The following is a 23,737-nucleotide window of genomic DNA, read 5'->3' as shown; positions in this document are numbered from 1 at the left end:
TTAAATACCTCTCTGGGCCTGATAATTTAAATGGTCTCACATTCCTCAGATAAAAAAAGTTTTCTTTCTCAGCTCTTAGAATTCATTTCTATATGCTGCCCATACTCCTTCCAATATAAATTGGCAAAATCCTTTAACACCTTCATTGCTTTTATATCTAGTCTCTGCTGTGATCTTAACTGTCATTATAGGCCTGAAGACAATGACAAGTGATTGGGTAGGTGTTAAAGATACTTGGCCTCCCCTTTCGTGGTAACTATTTCAGGTGAAGTTAATAAATGCTTTATGCAAAAACAGGCTGGTTGCCTCAGGTTATAGCTGCTGTGGGGAAAGCGATGAGATTGCTTCTACCTGCAGAGGTTTGAAGGGATATGAGGGTTCAGAGTTCTCAGCACTGTCTTTTGCTGCCCAAAGGTTCCAAAATGTTGTCCAAAAGACAGAAACTGAGGCAAAATTAATATAGAGTTTATTTGGGCCAAGGTTGAGGACTGCAGCCCAGGAAACACAGAGAAGTGCTCCAGAGAACAAAAAAGAGGCTCAGGTTTTTAAAGAAAGACAAATCAGGAGAGGGAACATACAAAAGTCTTTTGTCAGGAATTCTCATTGGTTTGCAGAAATAACATTGATTAATGATTGGATGTATATTGTTGACCTATATAGGGTGTGAGTAATGGTGTCCAGAATATGGCATTGTTGGGTTAATTTATAGCTATTGGTGACGCTCAGTCTGGAGTCCACATAGCCGGTAGATTACTTAGCTGAACTGGGAGAATGAGATGTCACTGCAGTCACATTTCAGTGCCTCTCTGGCCGTGCTAATTTAAAGGGGCTCACATTTCTCGTAAAAAATTTATTTTCTTTCTCACATCTCATATCTTGGGAACTCCACTCATTCTGAATCCACACCCTTAGCCTAAGAGGTTTGGTCAGCGTTGTGCAGATCAGTATTTTGCACCTGCTGATGGGATGCACTGAGAGACATCGTCCTTGTGGTATTCCAGCCAAAAATGAATTCTTTGGGACTAGTCATAAACATCAGATGACCCCAGGATGAGTGTCACTGTACTCAGTTAGAGACCTGTACATTATAAAACTGTTGTGAGTGATAGGGAAGACAGAGGAACTGTTCTAGACCAAGGGAGATTGAAGAGATATGACTATTAAATGCAACACATATTTCTCAGTTGGATCCTGGCCTTGATAAGAAAAGGAGACATTGTTGGGATAACATGAATTGGGTCTGTGAATTCAAATGGTAAGTGTTCTAGTAATGTTGATTTTTTAAATTGAGAAGATTGCTTCATGATTATGGCAGAGTGTCCTTGACTTTGAGAGAGACACACTGGAGTATTTAGGGGTAATAAGGCATAATATCTGCAGCTAGCTGCCTCTCAGTGGTTCTGAAGAACACTAATGAAAGTAATGGAGAAAATACAGTAAAATATTAACAATTGGGGAATCTGGGTTAAGACGATACAGCAATTCTTTGTACTATTCTTTAACTTTTCTATAAAACTGAAAGTATTTCACAGTAAATTTTTTAAAATTTCTGAACTCATATAAATTCTAATTATGAACAAAATGTTTGGAATACTATCGTTAATCAAATTGATAACACTAGGAAGTGACTCTGGCCTAATATTAAATAAGGGCCCAGCAACTTTGTATTTTGTAAGAATATTGATCTCAAACTAATTTGCCTTTGGATAGAACATAATGAATGTGAAGCATATGGCAACTATTATTTTCATTTTGGTCCATTATCAACCTTGATGAGACCTTCTCTGACTATATAAAGTGGCCACCCTCTCCCAAATACTATTTATTGCATTACTGTGTATATATATATATATATATATATATAATTTAGAACTTACTATCTGAAATTAGTTCATTTTACTCACTTTTCACTGGCAATCCATCTCTACCAGAATATAAGCTCCATGACAGCAGTAGCTGTGAAGACCTAAAACAATTTCTTGGCACCTAGTAAGTGCTCCATAAATATTTGGTAAATGAATGAACAAATCAGTATTATTGTAATATAAATTCCTGGAACATGCTTTCACCAGGCCTGTCACTACTTATAAACAAGCTGTGTTCTCTGGGGACAATATTTCTGCAGTTCAATCTGATATTTTATGTTTTATGTAACTATTGGAAAAATAATTTCAAGTTTTCAGATGACCTTTAATTCCCTTTTTTCCTTTTGTGTTTTGAATTATGTTAGTCAAAGTGAAAGGGAAGAATTTGAAAGTGAGTTCAAACAACAGTATGAACGAGAAAAAGTGTTGTTAACTGAAGAAAATAAAAAGCTGACAAGTGAACTTGATAAGGTGAGTGATTTAGTCTCATATTAATTGAGTAGTACATGCTAGATGTTCAACACTGATAGGAATTGTGGATATAACTGTGTATTTGGCATACATTTTTGTTTAATAGTCTTTCTCCTGAGTTATATTGCTTCTATGATATATACAATTCTTTGTCGTATTCTAAAGAGACAGTTTTGCTTATCTCCTTTTATTCTTTGTCTCATTTTTGGTTTTTTTTTTTTTTTTTGAGCTTCTTATTTATTTCACTTTCCATCCGTATTAGTCCATTTTGGGGTTACTATAAAGGAATACCTGAGACTGGGTAATTTACAAAGAAAATAGGTTTATTTTGGCTTATGGTTCTGCAGGCTGTACAGGAAGTGTGGTGCCAGCATCTGCTTCTGGTGAGAGTCTCAGGAAGCTTTCAATCACAGAAGGTGCAAGGGCGAGGGAGGGAGCAAGAGAGAGACTGGGGAGGTGCACACACCTTTGAACAACTGGATCTCACTGAGTGAGAACTCACTTGTCACCAAGGGGATGGTGCTAAACCATTCATGAGGGGCCTGACCCCATGGTCCAGTCACCTCCCACCAGGCCCCACCTACAACACTGGGAATCACATTTCAGCCTGAGATTTGGAGGAGACAAACATTGAAGTCATATCACTATCTGTTCTCTTTCTTACTCTTTTCTTTCATATATTCATCATTTGCCCTGTCATGGATGGCTAAGTTCAGGCCAAGTTAAGTCTGGCCCTTGGCAAGAACAGGGACAATTAGGCCAAACCTGGAGAAATTGTAACAGCTGATTCATATTCACAGAGGAGAACTGGTAAAGCTAGAAATGATACCGGAGTAGGTGATAATCTAAGGAAACCATCTCAACCTAATTTCTAGCTTGAATACAGAATCATGTATTGAACTGAGAAGTAGCCATATTCATGAACAAAATTTCAAATACTTAAAGGAATTTTTTTCCACTTAGCATCTCAAATTTCTCAACTTCCCACCATTCTGCATTTCTTGTGCTAATTCCTAACAAGCAGTTGTAAAAATCCTAATATTAACTAGAAGTTTATTGTTTGTTTGTTTGTTTGTTTTGATACAGTCTCACTTGGTCGCCCAAGCTGGAGTGCAGTGGCGTAATAGCTCACTGCAACCTCAGCCTCCTGGGTTCAAACAATTCTCCTGCCTCAGCCTTCTGAGTAGCTGGGACTACAGGCGCACACCACCACACCCAGCTAATGTTTGTATTTTTAGTAGAGATGGAATTTCGCTGTGTTGGCCAGGCTGGTCTTGAACTCCTGACCTCAGGCAATCCGCCTACCTTGGCCTCCCAAAGTGCTGGAATTATAGGCGTGAGCCACCATGCCTGGTTGCATGAGCCACTGCGCCCAGCCCAGAAGTTTTAATAATTCTACTTACATTTACATAAGAAGGGCTGGATAATTGCATTTTATAATGATATCTAGTATTTTCTTCCTATAAAAATATTATGTTCAATTATTAGTTATTCTAATAACAAACTGAAAGACCATTACTTGTAAAATAGAGACTCTTCTTTCTTTTTGTTTTATATATAGCTCTGTATTTTCACTATTTTCCCCATGATTATTTAGCATTTAAAATGCTAAATAAGTATTTAAAACATTTAAAAAATGAATGCTTGTTTTCTAAGCCTTTAAAAAATGACTAGTTGAAAACTACTTGAGAAAGAATACTGTTCATATTGTAAAGTCTTATAAAGCTAACATATACAAACATTGTAGAAAGTGGCTAAACAGTAAGTAATAAAAATTGATTTTTTAAGCCATGAACAGTGCATGAACTTTATTGTATAACAGTTATTTCCATTGAAATAAGAGTAACAATATTTGAACTTTATCCAGACAGGTCACATAATTGTTACTTCATGTGTTGCCTAATTTGATTACAAAATTTAATGTCATTTTGTCCTATAAGACAGAATTTTAAGATTCTCTTGAGTTAACTACTAAAAGATGTTACATTTTAAGAAAAATTATATTGGAAAATAAGTTGAATGTAGATCAAATTTTTACATTCAATTATTGGTTTAATTTCATTGCTAGCCATACATTTCTGCTGAGTTTCTCTGAAATATATATTTAGAGAGAATTTTTCAAAACTTCTTATTTGATTAAAATTGTGTTGCAGTCTAATACATCCATGAGAAAGGGACATACTTAGGCCTAGTATATGTAGTGAAGCCTCCTTGATGAGGCCTGATGGATAGTTTGTTTAAAAAAAAAAAAAAAAAAAAAATTACCCATTCTTCCTAAATTGAAAGGTAGGTAGGATATGAGTAGCACTTTAAGAGCAAATTCATATGGTAAGTAAATATTTAATGTCCAGTGGTTACAGGACAATATTTATTCCTGAAGAAATGGGGGAGATCTGGAATCTCTATTTCCATTTGAACCTCTGCTCTGTTTCTCAAACTTTTTTTCAATTTTTGCATCTCTCTCTTCTTAATTCTCAGTCTCCCTTTCCCTTTTTAATTCTGTCTGTCTCAGTGATGATCAACTGAACTTCACCTCACATCTTCACTTTCCATTTATTCATTTTCCAATTTGGTTTGAAGTGGGTATTTTCCCCAAGGATGACAACAGAAGCATTTGCCATTGCTACACCAACTATTCCATTGGGAACCAGCTTGAAGAGAACTAGATCTCTTCTTGACAGAATTACAGATACAAAAGTCAGAAAGCAATTATTAGGTTAATTTTGAAAGGTATAGATTTTCACATTTTTAAACTCCAAAAATAAAAACATTTAAATAAATTTTTAAAAATTAGATGACATTTTTGTAAATCTTATAAGCCCCACTTTTTATTAAAAGATAATTCATTGCAGGCTGGGCACAGCGGCTCATGCCTGTAATCCCAGCACTTTGGGAGGCCGAGGCAGGCAGATCGCTTGTACTCAGGAGTTTGAGACCAGCCTGGCCAACATGAAGAAACCCCATCTCTACTAAAAATACAAAAATTAACCAGGTGTGATGACACGTGCCTGTCCCATCTACTCAGGAGGCTGAAGAGGGAGAATCATTTGAACCCAGGAGGTGGAGGTAGCAGTGAGCTGAGATTGCACCACTGCACTCCAGACTGAGCGGCAGTCTGTCTCAAAAAATGTACATATATATAGCATTGCAAATATAATTAGCCATCTGGTTTCCTTCAATCTCATAACAAATTTTTAAAAATTAGCAATTTATGCCAGTGAGTAAAATTGTTTACAGTAAGAAAAGTTGTAATTTGTTTTTAAAATTTGTTTTTCAAATATTTTCAAAAAATGTGGAAAATATTTAACATGAAAGTTACCTATAATGTGATCACGACAAAATAGGTATTTTAATTTTGTATGTTTCTTTCCAGGTTTTGCCTATATCCTTATTATTACATAATTGCAATCATGTATAGAGTCCACTTACTAATCTGCCTTTTCACTTAAAATGTTAAGAGCATTTTTTCATATTCCTATGTAGTCTTCTTATAACTCAAATGTGTCAATGTACGAATAGTAAAACCTCATTTTCAAACATGAAAAATGAACTAATACTTAAAATTTACTATGTGCAGGTCATCTTCTGAATTACTTCATATAACTCATTTAATTTTCACAGTAACTCTCTACAGTGTACCCTTTTGTTCTTGCCATTTTATAGATCAAGAAACTAAGTCAAAGAAGGGTTAAACTACTTTCCCAATCTCAAGAATAAGAGGTAGGATTTGAGTACAGGTAGTCGGGCTCCAGAGTCCATGCTTTTATTTGGTAATTATGCAGAGATTAACTTTTTTCTGACCAATTGCACATAAATTAAGCAATCTGTTGAAAACTACTTATCACTGTTGCAATATGACAGTGCAGAGTTTTCATTTTTTTTAAATTTATTTATTATTATTATACTTTAAGTTGTAGGGTACATGTGCATAACGTGCAGGTTTGTTACATATGTATACTTGTGCCATGTTGCTGTGCTGCACCCATCAACTCGTCATTTACATCAGGTATAACTCCCAATGCAATCCCTCCCCCCTCCCCCCTCCCCATGATAGGCCCCGGTGTGTGATGTTCCCCTTCCTGAGTCCGAGTGATCTCATTGTTCAGTTCCCACTTATGAGTGAGAAGATGCGGTGTTTGGTTTTCTGTTCTTGTGATAGTTTGCTAAGAATGATGGATTCCAGCTGCATCTAAGTCCCTACAAAGGACTCAAACTCATCCTTTTTTATGGCTGCATAGTATTCCATGGTGTATATGTGCCACATTTTCTTAATCCAATCTGTCACTGATGGACATTTGGGTTGATTCCAAGTCTTTGCTATTGTGAATAGTGCTGCAATAAACATACGTGTGCATGTGTCTTTATAGCAGCATAATTTATAATCCTTTGGGTATATACCCAGTAATGGGATGGCTGGGTCATATGGTACATCTAGTTCTAGATCCTTGAGGAATCGCCATACTGTTTTCCATAATGGTTGAACTAGTTTACAATCCCACCAACAGTGTAAAAGTGTTCCTATTTCTCCACATCCTCTCCAGCACCTGTTGTTTCCTGACTTTTTAATGATCGCCATTCTAACTGCTGTGAGATGGTATCTCATTGTGGTTTTGATTTGCATTTCTCTGATGGCCAGTGATGATGAGCATTTTTTCATGTGTCTGTTGGCTGTATGAATGTCTTCTTTTGAGAAATGTCTGTTCATATCCTTTGCCCACTTTTTGATGGGGTTGTTTGTTTTTTTCTTGTAAATTTGTTTGAGTTCTTTGTAGGTTCTGGATATTAGCCCTTTGTCAGATGAGTAGATTGCAAAAATTTTCTCCCATTCTGTAGGTTGCCTGTTCACTCTGATGGTAGTTTCTTTTGCTGTGCAGAAGCTCTTTAGTTTAATGAGATCCCATTTGTCAATTTTGGCTTTTGCTGCCGTTGCTTTTGGTGTTTTAGACATGAAGTCTTTGCCCATGCCTGTGTCCTGAATGGTACTACCTAGGTTTTCCTCTAGGATTTTTATGGTATTAGGTCTAACATTTAAGTCTCTAATCCATCTTGAATTAATTTTCGTATAAGGAGTAAGGAAAGGATCCAGTTTCAGCTTTCTACTTATGGCTAGCCAATTTTCCCAGCACCATTTATTAAATAGGGAATCCTTTCCCCATTTCTTGTTTCTCTCAGGTTTGTCAAAGATCAAATGGCTATAGATGTGTGGTATTATTTCTAAGGACTCTGTTCTGTTCCATTGGTCTGTATCTCTGTTTTAGTACAAGTACCATGCTGTTTTGGTTACTGTAGCCTTGTAGTATAGTTTGAAGTCAGGTAGCGTGATGCCTCCAGCTTTGTTCTTTTGACTTAGGATTGTCTTGGAGATGCGGGCTCTTTTTTGGTTCCATATGAACTTTAAAGCAGTTTTTTCTAATTCTGTGAAGAAAGTCATTGGTAGCTTGATGGGGATGGCATTGAATCTATAAATTACCTTGGGCAGTATGGCCATTTTCATGATATTGATTCTTCTATCCATGAGCATGGTATGTTCTTCCATTTGTTTGTGTCCTCTTTTATTTCACTGAGCAGTGGTTTGTAGTTCTCCTTGAAGAGGTCCTTTACATCCCTTGTAAGTTGGATTCCTAGGTATTTGATTCTCTTTGAAGCAATTGTGAATGGAAGTTCATTCATGATTTGGCTCTCTGTTTGTCTGTTACTGGTGTATAAGAATGTTTGTGATTTTTGCACATTAATTTTGTATCCTGAGACTTTGCTGAAGTTGCTTATCAGCTTAAGGAGATTTTGGGCTGAGACAATGGGGTTTTCTAAATATGCAATCATGTCATCTGCAAACAGGGACAATTTGACTTCTTCTTTTCCTAACTGAATACCCTTGATTTCTTTCTCTTGCCTGATTGCCCTAGCCAGAACTTCCAACACTATGTTGAATAGGAGTGGTGAGAGAGGGCATCCCTGTCTTGTGCCAGTTTTCAAAGGGAATTTTTCCAGTTTTTGCCCATTCAGTATGATATTGGCTGTGGGTTTGTCATAAATAGCTCTTATTATTTTGAGGTGCGTTCCATCAATACCGAATTTATTGAGCGTTTTTAGCATGAAGGGCTGTTGAATTTTGTCAAAAGCCTTTTCTGCATCAATTGAGATAATCATGTGGTTCTTGTCTTTGGTTCTGTTTATATGCTGGATTACGTTTATTGATTTGCGAATGTTGAACCAGCCTTGCATCCCAGGGATGAAGCCCACTTGATCATGGTGGATAAGCTTTTTGATGTGCTGCTGGATCCGGTTTGCCAGTATTTTATTGAGGATTTTTGCATCGATGTTCATCAGGGATATTGGTCTAAAATTCTCTTTTTTTGTTGTGTCTCTGCCAGGCTTTGGTATCAGGATGATGTTGGCCTCATAAAATGAGTTAGGGAGGATTCCCTCTTTTTCTATTGACTGGAATAGTTTCAGAAGGAATCGTAGCAGCTCCTCCTTGTACCTCTGGTAGAATTCAGCTGTGAATCCATCTGGTCCTGGACTTTTTTTGGTTGGTAGGCTATTAATTATTGCCTCAATTTCAGAGCCTGCTATTGGTCTATTCAGGGATTCAGCTTCTTCCTGATTTAGTCTTGGAAGAGTGTAAGTGTCCAGGAAATTATCCATTTCTTCTAGATTTTCTAGTTTATTTGCATAGAGGTGTTTATAGTATTCTCTGATGGTAGTTTGTATTTCTGTGGGGTCGGTGGTGATATCCCCTTTATCATTTTTTATTGCATCTATTTGATTCTTCTCTCTTTTCTTCTTTATTAGTCTTGCTAGCAGTCAATCAATTTTGTTGATCTTTTCAAAAAACCAACTCCTGGATTCATTGATTTTTTGGAGGGTTTTTTGTGTCTCTATCTCCTTCAGTTCTGCTCTGATCTTAGTTATTTCTTGCCTTCTGCTAGCTTTCGAATGTGTTTGCTCTTGCTTCTCTAGTTCTTTTAATTGCGATGTTAGAGTGTCAATTTTAGATCTTTCCTGCTTTCTCTTGTGGGCATTTAGTGCTATAAATTTCCCTCTACACACTGCTTTAAATGTGTCCCAGAGATTCTAGTATGTTGTATCTTTGTTCTCATTGGTTTCAAAGAACATCTTTATTTCTGCCTTCATTTCGTTATGTACCCAGTAGTCATTCAGGAGCAGGTTGTTCAGTTTCCATGTAGTTGAGCGGTTTTGATTGAGTTTCTTAGTCCTGAGTTCTAGTTTGATTGCACTGTGGTCTGAGAGACAGTTTGTTATAATTTCTGTTCTTGTACATTTGCTGAGGAGTGCTTTACTTCCAATTACGTGGTCAATTTTGGAGTAAGTATGATGTGGTGCTGAGAAGAATGTATATTCTGTTGATTTGGGGTGGAGAGTTCTATAGATGTCTATTAGGTCTGCTTGCTGCAGAGATGAGTTCAATTCCTGGATATCCTTGTTAACTTTCTGTCTCGTTGATCTGTCTAATGTTGACAGTGGAGTGTTGAAGTCTCCCATTATTATTGTATGGGAGTCTAAGTCTCTTTGTAAGTCTCTAAGGGCTTGCTTTGTGAATCTGGGTGCTCCTGTATTGGGTGCATATATATTTAGGATAGTTAGCTCTTCCTGTTGAATTGATCCCTTTACCATTATGTAATGGCCTTCTTTGTCTCTTTTGATCTTTGATGGTTTAAAGTCTGTTTTATCAGAGACTAGTATTGCAACCCCTGCTTTTTTTTGTTCTCCATTTGCTTGGTAGATCTTCCTCCATCCCTTTATTTTGAGCCTATGTATGTCTCTGCGTGTGAGATGGGTCTCCTGAATACAGCAGACTGATGGGTCTTGACTCTTTATCCAGTTTGCCAGTCTGTGTCTTTTAATTGGACCATTTAGTCCATTTACATTTAAGGTTAATATTGTTATGTGTGAACTTGATCCTGCCATTATGATATTAACTGGTTATTTTGCTCGTTAGTTGATGCAGTTTCTTCCTAGCCTCGATGGTCTTTACATTTTGGCATGTTTTTGCAATGGCTGGTACTGGTTGTTCCTTTCCATGTTTAGTGCTTCCTTCAGGGTCTCTTGTAAGGCAGGCCTAGTGGTGACAAAATCTCTAAGCATTTGCTTATCTGTAAAGGATTTTATTTCTCCTTCACTTATGAAACTTAGTTTGGCTGGATATGAAATTCTGGGTTTAAAATTCTTTTCTTTAAGAACGTTGAATATTGGCCCCCACTCTCTTCTGGCTTGTAGAGTTTCTGCTGAGAGATCTGCTGTTAGTCTGATGGGCTTCCCTTTGTGGGTAACCCGACCTTTCTCTCTGGCTGCCCTTAAGATTTTTTCCTTCATTTCAACTTTGGTGAATCTGGCAATTACGTGTCTTGGAGTTGCTCTTCTCGAGGAGTATCTTTGTGGTGTTCTCTGTATTTCCTGGATTTGAATGTTGGCCTGCCCTACTAGGTTGGGGAAGTTCTCCTGGATGATATCCTGAAGAGTGTTTTCCAACTTGGTTCCATTTTCCCCCTCACTTTCAGGCACCCCAATCAGACGTAGATTTGGTCTTTTTACATAATCCCATACTTCTTGCAGGCTTTGTTCACTTCTTTTTCTTCTTTTTTCTTTTGGTTTCTCTTCTCGCTTCATTTCATTCATTTGATCCTCAATCGCTGATACTCTTTCTTCCAGTTGATCGAGTTGGTTACTGAAGCTTGTGCATTTGTCACGTATTTCTCGTGTCATGGTTTTCATCTCTTTCATTTCGTTTAGGACCTTCTCTGCATTAATTACTCTAGCCATCAATTCTTCCACTTTTTTTTCAAGATTTTTAGTTTCTTTGTGCTGGGTACGTAATTCCTCCTTTAGCTCTGAGAAATTTGATGGACTGAAGCCTTCTTCTCTCATCTCGTCAAAGTCATTCTCCGTCCAGCTTTGATCCGTTGCTGGCGATGAGCTGCGCTCCTTTGCCGGGGGAGATGCGCTCTTATTTTTTGAATTTCCAGCTTTTCTGCCCTGCTTTTTCCCCATCTTTGTGGTTTTATGTGCCTCTGGTCTTTGATGATGGTGATGTACTGATGGGGTTTTGGTGTAGGTGTCCTTCCTGTTTGATAGTTTTCCTTCTAACAGTCAGGACCCTCAGCTGTAGGTCTGTTGGAGATTGCTTGAGGTCCACTCCAGACCCTGTTTGCCTGGGTATCAGCAGCAGAGGCTGCAGAAGATAGAATATTTCTGAACAGCGAGTGTACCTGTCTGATTCTTGCTTTGGAAGCTTCCTCTCAGGGGTGTACTCCTCCCTGTGAGGTGTGGGGTGTCAGACTGCCCCTAGTGAGGGATGTCTCCCAGTTAGGCTACTCAGGGGTCAGAGACCCACTTGAGCAGGGAGTCTGTCCCTTCTCAGATCTCAACCTCCGTGTTGGGAGATCCACTGCTCTCTTCAAAGCTGTCAGACAGAGTCGTTTGCGTCTGCAGAGGTGTCTGCTGCGTTTGTTTAGTTTACTGTGCCCTGTCCCCAGAGGTGGAGTCTACAGAGACAGGCAGGTTTCCTTGAGCTGCTGTGAGCTCCACCCAGTTCGAGCTTCCCAGCAGCTTTGTTTACCTACTTAAGCCTCAGCAATGGCGGGCGCCCCTCCCCCAGCCTCACTGCTGCCTTGCGGGTAGATCACAGACTGCTGCGCTAGCAATGAGGGAGGCTCCGTGGGTGTGGGACCCTCCCGGCCAGGTGTGGGATATGATCTCCTGGTGTGCCTGTTTGCTTAAAGCGCAGGATTGGGGTGGGAGTTACCCGATTTTCCAGGTGTTGTGTGTCTCAGTTCCCCTGGCTAGGAAAAGGGACTCCCTTCCCCCTTGCGCTTCCCAGGTGAGGCAATGCCTCGCCCTGCTTCAGCTCTCGCTGGTCGGGCTGCAGCAGCTGACCAGCACCGATCGTCCGGCACTCCCCAGTGAGATGAACCCAGTACCTCAGTTGAAAATGCAGAAATCACCGGTCTTCTGTGTCGCTCGCGCTGGGAGTTGGAGACTGGAGCTGCTCCTATTCGGCCATCTTGCTCCGCCCCCCCCCAGAGTTTTCATTTTGCTCCTCTTGCAAACATCCAATTGAAACCCCAACCACAAATGTGGAAGGGCTATCAGAAATAATGGTAATCCAAAATGGATATTAGTGCAGGAATTAATGAAGAGAAGATGCTGCATATACAACCCTCAAAAACAGCTGGTGGACTTCTGGCTATGCTAATATGAAGAGATTGATTGATCTTCTAAAAAAATACTAAAAAGCAAATGCAATTGTCAAAAACAACCATTTTGAAGTCTTGGAGTTAACCAAAGGAAGATGACAGCTACAAAACACTGCTAAGATGTATTAAGGAATATCTGAACAAATTGAGAGATAACTATGTTAATGGATTGGAAGACTCAATATTGTTGGGAGAGCAATTCTTCCCAAATTGAGCTATAAGTTCTGGGACATCCGTATCAAAATTCTGGTAGGCTTTTTGCTGGAATTCACAAGCTTACCCTTAAAGTTATAGAGGAATAGAAAAGACCAAGAATAGTTCAGATATTTTGAGTAACGTTAGAAGTTGGAGGATTAATACTATTTAATTTTAATACTTGCTGTAAATATGCAATAATCAAAAAGATGTAGTACTGGCATAATGAAACAGAATGAAGAGTCCAAAAATAAGCTCTTACATTTATGGTCAGTTGATTCTCTGCAAAAGTGCCAAGGCAATTCAATGGAAAAAGGATAATCTTGTCATATAGTACTGGAACAATTGGATATCCATATGTGAGAAAAAATGAACTTGGATCCTTACTTCATACCTTATACAAAAATTAACTCAAAGTGGATCACAATCTGAAATATAAAACGTAAGCATAGGAGAAAATCTTTGTGATTTAAAAATGTCAAGATAATGACATTAAAAGCACAGTGAATGAGAGAAAAGTAATGATAAATTGAACATCAAAATTTTAAAAGAACATTAAGAAAATGAAAAGACATGCGCAGATGGGGAGGAAATATTTCCAAATCATTTATCTGAAAAAAGACATGTATTCATAATATGTAAAGAACTCTTAAGGCTGGACGTGGTGGTTCACACCTATAATCCCAGCACTTTAGGAGTCTAAGGCAGGAGAATCACTTGAGCCCGGGAGTTCAAGACCAATCTGGGAAATATATAAGACCTTATCTTTACAAAAGTTTTTAAAAAAATATTAGCTTGGTGTGGTGGTACATGCCTGTAGTCCCAGCTACCTGGAAGGCTGAAACAGGAGGATTTATGTGAGCCCAGGCAGTCAAGGCTGCAGTGAGTGGAGATGATGCCACTGCCCAGAGTTTGACCCTATCTCCAAAAAAAAAAAAAAGGAAAAAACCCTCTTAAAACTCAACAATAGAGAATATAAACAACTCAGTTTTTTAATGGGTAACAAAGATGAATAGACATTTCATGAAAGATGATACATGAATAACAAATAAGCACATGAAAAGATGTTTGTCAATAGGAGAATGCCACTTAAAAACACAACAAGATACTGCTGTATACCCTCGAGAATGTCTATACTCAATTGGAGTGACCGTATCAACTATTGGCAGTGATATGGAGGAACTAGAACTTATACACTGCTCATAGGAGTATAAAATGGCATAGCCCTTGTAGAAAATAGTTCCAAAAATTCTCAAAAAGTTAAACATATACTTAACATACAACCTGGCAGTTCTCCTATTTACTGAAAAGAATTGAAAGCCTAGTCCCCTTAAGACTTACATATGAATTTTCATAGCATTATATTCTCATAATAGTAAACAACTGGAAACAGTACAAATGTTTATCAATGGTGCATGGCTAAACAAAGCATACCATACCCATATACTAGAATACCACTCAGCAGTAAAAAGGAGTGAACTTCGGATACATGCAACAGTATTGAGGTTCAACTTCAATAATCTAAGTGAAATAAGTCCAATACAAAAGACTACATATTCTGTTATTTCATTGATAGAAGATTTCAGAAAATGCAGAACTACAGAAATAGAAAGCAGATCAGTGATAGGTAGAGAAATTAGGGTGGGGACCAAGATCAATTGCAAATAGGAATGGGGATATTTCTTGAGTATTAGAAGTGTTCCAAAACTGGATTGTAGCAATCACTATACAACTGTTTAAGTTTGCTAAAAATCATTCAACTATATACTTATAATGCGTGAATTTTATGTTATATAAATTATACCTCAGTAAAAGTGTAAAAAAAAAAAACTGGTAAACTGTATCTTCAGAGGTGAATGGCACACCCTGAGGTACAAAACTTAAATCTCTTGTTTGCGATAGGCAAATCAGTGTGTGCCAGCAGTGACTGATAGCTTCCCTGGATCTCATTTCCTTTTGGGAAGACAAGGAGGTTGGAGGTAGGATTAAATGGGGGAATTACAGACAAACTCTATATGCGTAAAACAATTTATTGCTGTTGTTTTGCCAGAGGGGAAGAAATGAAACTTTGCTTTGTGATTTGTGCCAAAATTGCCTATCTCTGCACAGAAATACAGGTTAAAAATAAACACCAGTAAAATCCTGTGTCATTAATAGAATTCCTAATAACTTAGAATTGAGAGTTGGCAAACTATGGCCTCTGGCCAAATCTAGCTCCCAGATTGTTTTTGTCTGACCCACATGATAAAAATGATCTTTATATTTTAAAATGGCTATTTTTAAAAAGAAGATGATGATAATGTGAGATTTTATGTGGCCCACAGAGGTGAAAATACTTGTTGTCTGGTTCTTTACTGAAAAAGTTTGCAGACCCTTGACTTAGAACATGGTTGTGGCCTGTATTAGGTAGGGTTCCACAGAGAAACAGAACCAATACAGTGAGTGTATGTGGGGGGTGGGGGGGTGTGTGTATGTGTGTTGGGAGCAGGGGAGATTATAAGGAATTGGCTCAAGTGATTATATAGCCTGACAAGTCCCGAGATCTGCACTGGGCAAGCTGGAGACCCAGGAGAGTATATTTTGTAGTTCCAGTCCCAAAGCTTGGCAAGCTTAACATTCAGGAAAAGCTTCTGTCTCATTTCAGGTCTGAAGGCAGGAGAAGCTGATGTCACAGCTGATGTTCCCCCCTACTATTGGTGCAGTCAGCCTTTTTGTTCTGTTCAGGTTGATCACATGGGACTCACATACATTAGGGAGGGGAGTCTTCTCAGTATGCCAATTCAAATGTTATCTTATTAAGAAGCACCCTCACAGACCTACCCAGAATAATGTTTGACCCAATGTCTAGGCACCTTGTGGCCCAGTCAAGTTGACAATCACATGGCCCTTTTATCCCTAAAAACCTGTGAATAGATCCTTTAGGAGCAATTCACCTTCATCAAAGTTGAGTCATCGAGAAGAAACTAGCACAGTATCTCTACAAACATACAAAAAAGGAAGAAAAGAGTAGTATTAAATAGCAGATGAGACCATTTATCGGAAAAAAAAATGTAGCTATGAAATAAAATAGTAAGCAAATATTTTTTCATGTGGTTTTTTTTTTGTTTTTTGTTTTTTTGAGATGAAGTCTCACTTTGCCACCCAGACTGGAGTGCAGTGGTGTGATCTCTGCTCATTGCAACCTCCGCCTCCCGAGTTCAAGCGATTCTCCTGCCTCAGCCTCCCAAGTAGCTGGGATTACAGGCATGTGCCACCACACCCATCTAATTTTTTTATTTTTAGTAGAGACGGGGTTTTGCCATGTTGGCCAGGCTGGTCTCAAACTCCTGACCTCAGGTCATCCACCCACCTCGGCCTCCCAAAGTGTTGCGATTACAGACGTGAGCCACCACACCCAGCCTTTTTCATGAATTTTCTAAAAACTTAAAGCAAGAACTTTTTGCTTCTGTGACAGAAGAGCTTACATCCTACCACCTCACCAAGAAGAGCTATAAAGCTTAATTTTAAAAATAATACTATATGAATACCACTTATAGGATTCATCTGTAAGAAGTCATTGGAGTGACAACAAGGAAACCAGGACTTTACTGACCAAGATCCTAAAGGGAATAATAGTACAGAGCAGTGAGCCCAACATTTAGTGCCACTTTTCCTCTTTGGGCATTTGCAGATATGAAAGCAGAAAAATCTCAGAATCTAGGAAGTTGAACATGGTATTCCACAGTTTTACAAGGCTGGAGAGAGAAAAATGGAAGTGGATTGCCTATCAAGTTGCAGGATCCTTAGTAAATAATTCAGACTTTCAGTTCAACCCACTGAAAGCCTACATTTTAGGAGTAAGGGTGAGTGAGAAAGATAAGTCCTCAGTAACTGAAACCCAGCCTCCAAGATCTATCTTTACTCTGATTGCCTACCAAAAGTAAAAGTAAATAACCTCTGGAGGAAGATATTATCTAGAGTCTTAAAATTATCTAAAATTTTTATACATGATATGTGGCATGCAGGAAAAAAATTACCAAGCATATCAGCAAACACAACCAAATCATTGAAAACCAAGAGAAAAATTCAACAGCAAAAACAAAATCAGAAAAGGGAAAATGAAAACCAGGCAGTCAGTAGAAACAGACCTGCAGGAGTTCCCAGTATGAAATTTTTATGAAAGGATTTTAAGATAATTGTGTAATTTGTTTAAGAAAGTAGACATATGAAGAATTTCAGCAAACAACTAGAATCTTTACAAAACTGTCAAATAGAATTTCCAGGAGCAAAAAATAAAATAACCAAAAGACTCAATGAACGTTTTAACAGATTGGAGAGAAACAAAGAAAAGGACTACATATGTTTAAAAAAAAATTTAGACTAAAGTGTACTCAGGGATTCAAAAGAATAAAAAATATAGAAAGGAGGATATAAGACATAGAGGATGTGATGAAAACTTGTAACATACAAATAATTGGTTTCCCAAAAGGTGAGAAGAGACAGATGGTGGCAGTGCAATATTCGAAGAGTGTTTATGGCCCAGAATTTTTCCAAACCTGTGAGAAACATTTAGCCACAAATTCAAGAAATACCACAAACCCTAAAAGTGAAAGAATTAATAGAAATCAGACCCCAGTTAGACAAATCCTAGAAGAGCTGCCAGAAACCAACCAACATAAAATTCTAAAAGCAACCAGAGAAGAAAGACACATTTATGTTCAAAGGCGTGAAACTTCAACTGAAAACTGACTTCCCAACAGAAAAAATTAAAAATGGAATTTAGAAGAAAAAGAATGTCCTAAAAATGCTATAGTAAAATAACTGCCAAGTTACAATGTTATTTACAGCAAAAAATGCCTTCCAGAAATGAAGGCAAAAATTCAGAATGTAGAAAACTGCAGGACAACCTACATTCCTTTTTTTTTTTTTTTTTTTTGAGACGGAGTCTTGCTCTGTCACCCAGGCTGGGGTGCAATGACATGATCTCTGCTCACTGTAACCTCCGCCTCCTGGGTTCAAGCAATTCTCCTGCCTCAGCCTCCCGAGTAGCTGGGACTACATAGGCGCATGCCACCACGTCCGGCTAATTTTTTGTATTTTTAGTAGAGAGAGGGTTTCACCGTGTTACCTAAGATAGTCTCGATCTCCTGACCTCATGATCCACCTGCCTCGCCCTCCCAAAGTGCTGGGATTACAGATGTGAGCCACCGCGCCTGGCCATGACAACCTACATTCTTCATGTCAAAAGAAAAATAAAGGTGTTGCAGGGAAACCTGTAAATAAAATAGACTTAAAAGACATATTGGGCCCAGCGTGCTGGTTCATGCCTGCAATCCCAGTAGTTTGGGAGACCATAGCAGGCGGATGGCTTGAGCCCAGAAGTTTGAGACCAACTTGGGCAACATGCCGAGACCCCATCTCTACAAAAAATTTAAAAAATAAAAAATTAGCCAGGTACTAATTTTTTTGGGCTGTAATCCCAGCTACTTGGGAGGCTGAAGTGGGAGGATTGCTTGAGTCCAGGAGGTGGAGGTTGTAATAAGCTGAGATCACACCACTGCACTCCAGCCTGGGTGACAGAGTGAAACCCTGCTCAAAAAAAAAAAATATATATATATATATATGTATATATCTCCAACCATTAACCATTCAGCTGTGTTTTCTTATTGGTATCATGATTGAACTTAACAAACTTAAGTTTTGCGATATGTTGAAGTAAGTGGAAACTTGAACTATTACTACCTACGTGCTGTTAGGAAATTCCTGAAATTTGTAGTATGATGCTATGGTGGTTATATTTTAAAAGAGAGATCCTTATTTTTTAGAGATACATACAGCAATATGCATGGATAACATTGTATGATGTCTAGTATTTGTTTCCGAATAATACAGGAAGAGGGGATAAGAGAACAGGCGTATAGGCCAGGTGTGGTGGCTCACACCTGTAATCCCAGCACTTTGGGAGGCTGAGGTGGGCGAATCTTCTGAGGTCAGGAGTTTGAGACCAGCCGGACCAACATGGTGGAACCCCATCTCTACTAAAAAGACAAAAAATTAGCCAGGCGTGATGGCGCATGTCTGTAATCCCAGCTACTGGGGAGACTGAGACAGGAGAATCGCTTGAACCCGGGAGGCAAAAGTTGCAGTGAGCCGAGAACGCGCCATTGTACTCCAGCCTAGGCAACAGGAACAAAACTCTGTCTCAAAAAAAAAAAAAAAAGAACAGGCATGCAAGTGAAACAAGATGGATGTTGAAGTAATCATTGTTGACATTAGGTAGTGGGGCTCATAGGAATTCATTTATATTTTCCATTTTTGTATATACTTGAAATTATAAGCTTCTTTAAAGAAGAAAAGATGACATAAAGACATTTTTTGGACCAAAAAAAAAAAAAAGTTATTTCACACAGAAATAGGCAATTCTTAAGCCAAATAGAGAATGTTCACAGAACCAAGTCACTGTAGGATGTAAGGAAAAAAGCAAAGATAGCAGGAGAATTCAGAGTACTTGATATCCAAATTCAGTGAGCAAAAGGGATTATTATAATAAGACAAGCATTATTGGGTAGATGATGTTGAGTAATCAAATTTGACAATACCTGTCTGAACATCTCAGATTCTTGGTCCTGAAAGTCATGCATGTCTTAAAACTACCTTTCAGCTTACTACTTTGTATGAGAACTTAAGTATACACAACCAGCAGTTAGAAGAAGAGGTTAAAGATCTAGCAGACAAGAAAGAATCAGTTGCACATTGGGAAGCCCAAATCACAGAAATAATTCAGTGGTGAGTGCTCTTTTAAACGTTCTTTTGTGGATGATTGTGAGTATGTGGCCAAGTTGGTGTGAATTCCAGGTGACTACTAATAATGGTTTTTATCTCATTTGTCAGCTATGATAAATAAGTTACCGAAAAGCACAATTTTATTATTGACCTGTTATTTGTGTTCTAATGTGTTTTCTGTTATGTTCCTCTGTTCCCTAACTCTAACAAATGTCCCATACCAGCATTTAACACAGCTTCATTGTAATCTGATTATTGATTATTACTTTCTAAGAAAATGTTACCACCTCCAGAGTCAAAGTTGGAATTCATCTGCTACCTATGGATGTTTCTTTCTAAGACCAAAACTCCTGTATTTGTGAGTATTTTAAGAAATGGAAGGCCTGCAAAAAACTTAGAAGCTAAAGATACTGTACTGTTACCTTCTATCATGATTATACCAGATTAATTCACACATGACATTTTTAAAACCTTAAATGGTTACATTTTAGTTTTATCAGCTCTTTCTCAAGCTCTTGGGATTTCGTTTGGAATATACATGTTAGTAATCTTCATATTCATTTATTAAACCATTATTCTGGTGCGTGTAAAAAATTTCATATTTTAATAATACATGGAGAAAGCAGAATCTAATGAAGACTGTATTTCCAAGTAAAAATAGGTAACTTAACTTTTTATATTTATTTAACTTTTTAAATCCTTTTTGGCAAATGGTAGGTGTTTAATTTATATCAAAACAAATACAGGTTGAGCGTTCCTAATCTGAAAATCTGAAATTGAAATATTTCAAAATGTGAAACTTTTTGAGTGCTGACATGACACCACAAGTGGAAAATTTTAGACCTGACTTTGTGATGGGTCACAGTCAAAACTTGGTTTCATACACAAGAAATTATTCTAAAACATTGTAAAAAATTACCTTCAGGCTATATTTATAAGGTGTATATAAAACATACACAAATTTTGTGTTTTGTCTTGGGTCCCATTGCCAAGGTAACCTCATTATGTATATTCAGGTATTCCAAACTCCAAAACATAAAAAATCCTGAAATCCAAAATACTTTTGGTCTCAGGCATTTCACATAAAGGATATCCAACCTGTAGTTTCATCATTTATTTATAGATTAGTCATTTGTAGGGAATTTTATTTCCTATACGCATATTTTGGTTCAAATGCTTTTCCATTAAGAGCTCTTATGCTTATAATGTTTCTATTCAGTGCATATAAAGGGAGTATGCAGATTGTGGAAATTTATTTGGGTTCCAGACAGTATAGTTATTGGTTCATTAATTTACATCTACATCATCAAGTCTGCATTTCTGAAGCAAAATCCACTTTAATCTTTAACCAAGTTTATAATATCAAAAATTATGACTTGCCATTTGTAATTCCATTTTTATGTTATCAAATATATATTTAAGGTGGAGCTGAAAATGACTTTTCAGAAGGCAGAGTCAAAACCTGTGTTCCTAGACTTCTGATTTTTTCAAGTGTCAGGCATGCTGATTTGAACTGGAACAGGAAGTGGTTCTAGTAATGGAAGGAAGCTTTCAATGTGGGCTTTGTAGAAAGGGTTAATAGAAAGGGTGAAGATGAAAGTTTTATATGATGCCACAAAACACTCATTATACACTTCTCACATTCAAGCGAAATGCAGAAATCAGAAATACAAGGAAGTCACTTTGCATAAAAGCTGTTATTAACCCCACTTCTTATTTAGAAATGGACTGTTAGATAGCAGATTGGCAAATACCCAAGGGAAAAAGTAAAATATATATTCCCTGTTCAACTTTCTTACCTACTTGAAAGGTAACTCTGTGAGATACAATATCCAAGTTTATAAAGGTCGAAAGACTGAGTTATTTTCATTTTTGAGTTTAGTATACAGAGTAAGTATTCCTTATTCAAAATGCTAGGACCAGAAGTATTTTGGATTTCTTTTGGATTTTAGGAAGTTTGCATTATACTTAACAGTTCAGCATCCCTAATCCAAAAATTTAAGCATCTTGTCAGTACTCAAAAAGTTCCAGATTTGGGGGCATTTCAGATTTTGGATTTTCAGATTACAAGTACTAAACCTGCTTTAAAAAAATGAAGTAATGCTCAAACAAGATTATAGGACCTCATGACATACAGCACCTTAAATGTTTCCTGGGACAAATGAACAGTTTAATATAAAAGAAATACTGCAGTATATAAAACCTTATGTGAAGTTACTTCTAATGGCTCTTGAACTCCACCTCCTCTCTCTTTTGCTATGAAATATCCCTTTCATAAGAAACCCTTTTAGAGCAAGGACATCTTCTCACCACTGTTAGAGTAGGAACCTTCCTTCTCACCATTGGCTCATCAGAGGACTTCACGTTTTCTCTTTGAAATATTACAAAGAGAGGTTAGATTAATAGGCTAATCCATAAGATTTATTTTTTAAATGTGTTTCCTCACATAAGGCATTCTTTTGGTACAATAAGAGATACAGAGGTCTATAAATGTAGTACTTGCCTTTAAGTAACTTATAACTTAACATTTAAAGTTTAAAAACTATTTTGACCAGAACTGGCGATAACTTACAAGACTTAAATATAAATGCCTTACATATTGAATAGATACTGACTTTTTAAAAATAAGAATGTAGTGTTGAGGGAATTATCTCAGACTAGTTGCTCAAGAAGGGTGGGAGCAGTCAGTTAAACTAGACTGTGTTTTCTGAAAAGCCTGAGTTTAGTAAAATATCCTACACCTAGTTTGACCAAATTGGAATTTATGTAAAAGAATAGTAGGAAATAAGAGTAACAACATTACTGTAACACAATTGTCATGAATACTAGGTAAGAATTTTGCCTTCACTTATTTGTAAGATGGAGAAGGTTTTTTGCAAAGGTAATGGTATTAATTAAAATGATGATGAGGCAAATAGCTTTTAACAGTAATGTTCAGGATGAAATAGATGGTAAGGTTGGAAATAAAGTGAATAAATGCAGGAGACGTTGTGAAAGAAAAATCTATAGGACTTAATACTACTTACAAATGAAGGGTGAGAGATGAGGAGAAATTAGTATTCCTGAATTGTGAGTTAAGGTGGTTAAGAAAATGATGGCATCATTGAAGTAGGAAAGTTAAGAGAGGTAACCACCCTTGGGGAAGATGATACAATCAATTTTATCTGTTATTTTATTTTGTTTGTTGGTGAGACTGAGGTGATCCTGAGGCATCTTAGTAGAGGTTTCTCATATGCTTTTGAAAAACTAACGTAAAGGTTAGGATTAGAAATGTAAATTTGGGAATTAAATTCCTATTGAATAAGGCCAATGAAGTGGTTGAGATGTTTTTAAGGAAACAAGAAAGAAGGCGAATGGTAAGGGCTATATGATACAAGCTAGATGAAACAGCTCTGCAGGAGAACCAGGAGAAGGGTTTAATGATTACAAAGCGTTTCAGTAATGAAACCTTTGTCTTTCTTTATTTAAATCCACTCACATTATTTGAAACATTCCTCATTCAGTAATGCTCATTTGTGTATAGCAATAGCTTCTATTGATTAAAACATAAGAGTATTCCAGTCATTAGGCTGGAAATTCACATGTATTCTTATTTAGTTATTACACCAGTTCTGTGAGATAGGTATTATTACTACCCTCATTTTATAGATGGGATAACAAAGTTAGAGAAGTAACCTGGCCAAAGTCACACAGCTGGTAAGCACCAGAGCTAGGATTTGAAACCAGGTCTGTATGACTTAAGAATCAAAGTTCCTAATTACAATATATGCACCAACTTTTCAGGAACTGTCCCTTATTTGTCTTCTTTTGTCTTCTTAATGTGCCCAATGTAATAGTATTTAATAAGTATTAACTAATTGATTATTTGAGAGAACTTGGAAGGGAAGGATTAAATGTGCCAAGAGAACACATAGATCTAAGTTGGCCTTCTGTAGTTGAGTTTTAACAGATTAGCTTCAGCAAAATAGTTGAGGCAGGAATTAGACTTCAGGAAGTATAGAGTAGTGAATGGAGGGTTTAATACTACAGCACTTACATGTATGTAGTAGAACAATGAAAGAGGGGAAAATGGGATGTTTGGGGGTTTGTCAGTGAGGAGGACAGGGAACTTTTGTATTTGGTAGAGTTTGTTCATGTTTAAAGAAACCAATGGAAATAATGAAATTGAAAATATAAGGTGTAGTAGGGAGGGTGATTATGTATAGTAATAATAACTATGTTACTAAGAAG

General features: G+C 37.3%; 1 protein-coding gene across 27 annotated transcripts in view; it reads left to right on the top strand.

The window, feature by feature from the left end:
• The window catches only part of LOC105478710 (CDC42 binding protein kinase alpha), a 330,193-nt gene that overhangs the window by 213,641 nt on the left and 92,815 nt on the right, over positions 1–23,737 (top strand). For all 27 annotated transcript variants that reach the window (XR_011614991.1, XR_011615009.1, XM_011736411.3 and 24 more), the window contains 2 exons: positions 2,231–2,336; positions 19,386–19,510. Coding sequence is in view for 25 of the 27 variants with exons in the window: in XM_011736411.3 (XP_011734713.1) it covers positions 2,231–2,336; positions 19,386–19,510 (231 nt within the window). In the remaining 2 variants the exon portion in view is untranslated. The remainder of the gene's footprint in view (positions 1–2,230; positions 2,337–19,385; positions 19,511–23,737) is intronic.

The sequence above is a fragment of the Macaca nemestrina genome, chromosome 1 (assembly GCF_043159975.1).
Source record: "Macaca nemestrina isolate mMacNem1 chromosome 1, mMacNem.hap1, whole genome shotgun sequence".
In the NCBI taxonomy this organism is placed as follows: Eukaryota; Metazoa; Chordata; class Mammalia; order Primates; family Cercopithecidae; genus Macaca; species Macaca nemestrina.
This window is presented reverse-complemented; position numbering and strand designations above follow the sequence as displayed.